Source organism: Triticum aestivum, chromosome 7A (assembly GCF_018294505.1).
Source record: "Triticum aestivum cultivar Chinese Spring chromosome 7A, IWGSC CS RefSeq v2.1, whole genome shotgun sequence".
In the NCBI taxonomy this organism is placed as follows: Eukaryota; Viridiplantae; Streptophyta; class Magnoliopsida; order Poales; family Poaceae; genus Triticum; species Triticum aestivum.
The window spans coordinates 230270310-230273451 of record NC_057812.1 but is presented as its reverse complement, the minus strand read 5'-3'; the positions used below and the strand labels follow the sequence as shown (position 1 = coordinate 230273451).

Sequence of the window (3142 nt, the reverse complement as noted above, 5' to 3'; positions counted from 1 at the left end):
TGTTATGGCGATTCCCGAAACAATGGAATATTTTATAATATAGCTCCCTAAATATCGGGAGGGTATGTTATAAAGAGAAGTCACCATGTGAGTTCCCTCGGTTTAAATAGATCAAAAGATCTATGCAATTTATTTAGATGAGTTTTTTTTAAAAAAAATGACATGATGGCATGATGCAATGCAAATGATGCAACAAACAAAACAAATCACACGACGAAACTCGGAATAGCTGGAAGTCTTCTGGAGCGTCGGTCTCGGGCGTTACAGTTCTGGACATGTCAGAGACATAACTTGAGCTCTAAATGAAGCAGTTCACACAATATGCGAACTCCTTGAAGCTTCCCATTCCATCTCTGTAATTTCAAACTGACCCAAAAAGATTTCACATGTTGAGACATTTCATACAGAACTAATACACATAATAGTAGTTAAGAATATATTGTTTCCACTAACATGCTGGAGCTCAGTTTCTCCAGTTGGCTATGAACCAGTGATTGTGTTAAGGACTAAGGTTAACCGTACACAGTCAACTAATCAAGAATATCCCAAATGTCACATTTACCATAATCTGCATGATAGAGGCAAAACAAAACGGCAAGTTTGTAATCCAGTATGTGAAGAATCCAATGCGGTAATGCCAATCATTACTGAATACAGATTGAATTGCTCATAGAATCATCACCTGCAGTGGGAAGGACAGTGCCCTTGTCACCATTGACAGAGTGGATCAGTGATCATCTTCATTAGGCCCAGGGCATTCATTTGCCAGTGCTCCTGCTGATTCAAACTGAGAAAACAGCCAAGACAACCATATTTTAAAAGCATGGAAGATGCCACAACAAACACACAATGTCTAAATGCATTTATAATTCGGAAAATGAAAATAAAAGGGCAACCTGGTGCATGTAGCTCCCGCTTGCGCAGGGTCCAGGGAAGGGTCCGACCACTTTGGGTCTATAGTACGCAGCCTTTCCCTACATTTCTAATGAAAATAGATAGAGTAAAATATGAGAATTGCAGTATCTATCTGGTTGTAATGCAGTAAAAGGGTGGAGAAATGCACTGGCAACACTAGAGATCTACTCCCTCTCTAAGTTAATATAAGATGTTTTTTGACACTATGACAGTGTCAATAAACGTCTTATCTCAAGTTAATGAGGGAGTATATAATAAAACACGGATTCTCTACTGTGATCTTCCAAAGAAGCAATGTTATTACAAGATGGGGAATCAGGTATGAATGCTCTGCCTTCTGCAGATAGTTGGCTTGTGTCCAGAATAAAACTGACCTTGCATCCACAGTAAAGGCAATAGTGGTGTTGAACACGCAGCTTATCCAATATGGTTTGTAAACCCTGCAGACATAAACGACATGTCAATCCAGTTCCTTCAGCAACACTTACAAAATGATACCTTGGGCAAAAGGAAATGCAGAAAAGAACAAATGGCAACGAAATAATGATAAATAAAAAAATAAGTAGGATTTACTTTCAGAGCCTCTTGCAGAAATGTAGGGAAAGGCTGCGTACTATAGACCCAAAGTGGTCGGACCCTTCCCCGGACCGTGTGCAAGCGGGAGCTACGTTCACCGGGCTCCCTTTTTTTTTACTTTCAGAGCCGAGCCACTTGCTAGTGCATTTGTAACAACACAATGATCATGAGTTCAAGGGATAATTGTGGAAACATGTATGAACAACCAAATATTGGACAAATAAGCACGTTGTCACAATTATCAATTGTCATGAACTCATGATCAGTGTGTTGTGGTAAATGCAGTAGGATGTGGCTAGATTCTGAATCATGAATCCAGCATATATTACTGAATTATATCTGGTATATGACAAATCCATTAAACCTACAACAATTACGGACAACAATTACGGTGTTCTATCCAAATCACAATCTCATACACAATCCTAACCATTGGAATGTTTTTCTCATCTACTTCACTTAATTCCATTTTTGTACGAAAAATTGGCAGTAATTAGCACATCTTTGAACATGTAAGTCCGAACCTGATACTGAGCTTGCAATCCTAAATTTGACCAACAGAATTACAGAACAAAGAACGGTGCAGAAGTAAGAGTATCAGAGCAGTGAGAAACGGCTACCTCTTCAGTGATCACCTCTTCCTCTTCATCTTCTCCCTTCTCCTTCTCCTCCCCATCGGGGGCCGGTGGCTCCACCTCCCTGTTCTCCAGCTGCGCGAGCGCCGCCTCAGCCTTGCGGTAGTCCCACACCAACCTCCGTCCCTTCCATTGCGTGCTCTTCCTCGACCTCAGCTCCACCACCATCTCCTCCTCCCGCTTCCTCTCCCTTTCTTCCTCCTCCCGCGTCTTGGGTTCCGATGGCTGCGGCAGCGGCGCCACAGAAGCATCTGGCTCCGCCCCGAGTCCGGCCCGAGAGCGGCGGATCTCGATTCCAACCGGCTCGGCGCCGGCGCCGCGGGCTGCCGGGTCGTATCCCATCTGCTTCAACATCTTGAACCCAACGTTGCTCTCCGGGATGGCCTCCGCCATCCCGGCCAAGGTGCGGGCGTCCTCCTCTCTCTGGCTCCTCTCGCGCTCCTGCCGCCGGCGCTCCTTCCACGGTAGCCCCTTGGCGCGCTTCGCGTGCCCTCGCGCCGGCGGAGCCGGCTTGGGGGGTTGCTTCCGGACCCCGAGGCTCCTGGAGGGAGAGGGCGGGCTTGGCGGGAGGAAGTGGGACAGGTCCCCCATGTAGTCGTCCTCGGCGTCGGCCTCAACGGTGGCGTTCGGCTCCATGGCCCTGCGGTGGTCGGGGCGAAGCGAGGTCGGCCGGGGAACGGCGTGGCGACTTGTTTCCGGCCTGGGGCAAGTCTTTTTTTTTTTAGATCGGGTTTTGTCTTTTGAGATCGGGTGGGGTCAAGTCGGTTTACACTTCTGGTTGGGCTTCGTACATGGAATGGATGGATGTTGTCTTTCCGTTGGTGAAAACCTGGCAAAGTGGGCTGGCATGGAATAAACCACCGGCCGCGGCATGTTTTTTTTTTTTGACAGCGGATAGACTTTATTCCTCACATAATAGACAAGTCATTTACAAAAAGAAGAGAAATAAAGTTCGGGATAGAACTATCCCAAAATCCCGAAGATCTAATGGTAAGAGAATTTCTAGCTAAGCTATC

The 3142-nt window shown here is 46.0% G+C and overlaps 1 protein-coding gene across 5 annotated transcripts; it reads right to left on the bottom strand.

Moving 5' to 3' along the window:
• Positions 1-332: 332 nt before the first annotated feature.
• Positions 333-2875, bottom strand: LOC123151223 (G patch domain-containing protein 11). Of its 5 annotated transcripts, none has more exons than XR_006475550.1 (6): positions 2112-2875; positions 1290-1355; positions 897-982; positions 683-787; positions 454-568; positions 333-366 (listed from the first exon to the last, which is right to left on the bottom strand). XR_006475550.1 is itself a non-coding variant. In XM_044570967.1 (5 exons), the coding sequence occupies exons 1-4, from the start codon at positions 2760-2762 to the stop codon at positions 709-711; spliced, it is 882 nt and encodes a 293-aa protein (XP_044426902.1). In that variant the 5' UTR covers positions 2763-2875; the 3' UTR covers positions 333-568; positions 683-708. The 5 variants fall into 5 exon arrangements, 3 of the variants coding, with proteins under 3 accessions (XP_044426902.1, XP_044426903.1, XP_044426904.1); XR_006475551.1 differs by having other exon boundaries at positions 897-974; XM_044570967.1 differs by having other exon boundaries at positions 333-568.
• Between the last annotated feature and the right edge of the window lie 267 nt (positions 2876-3142).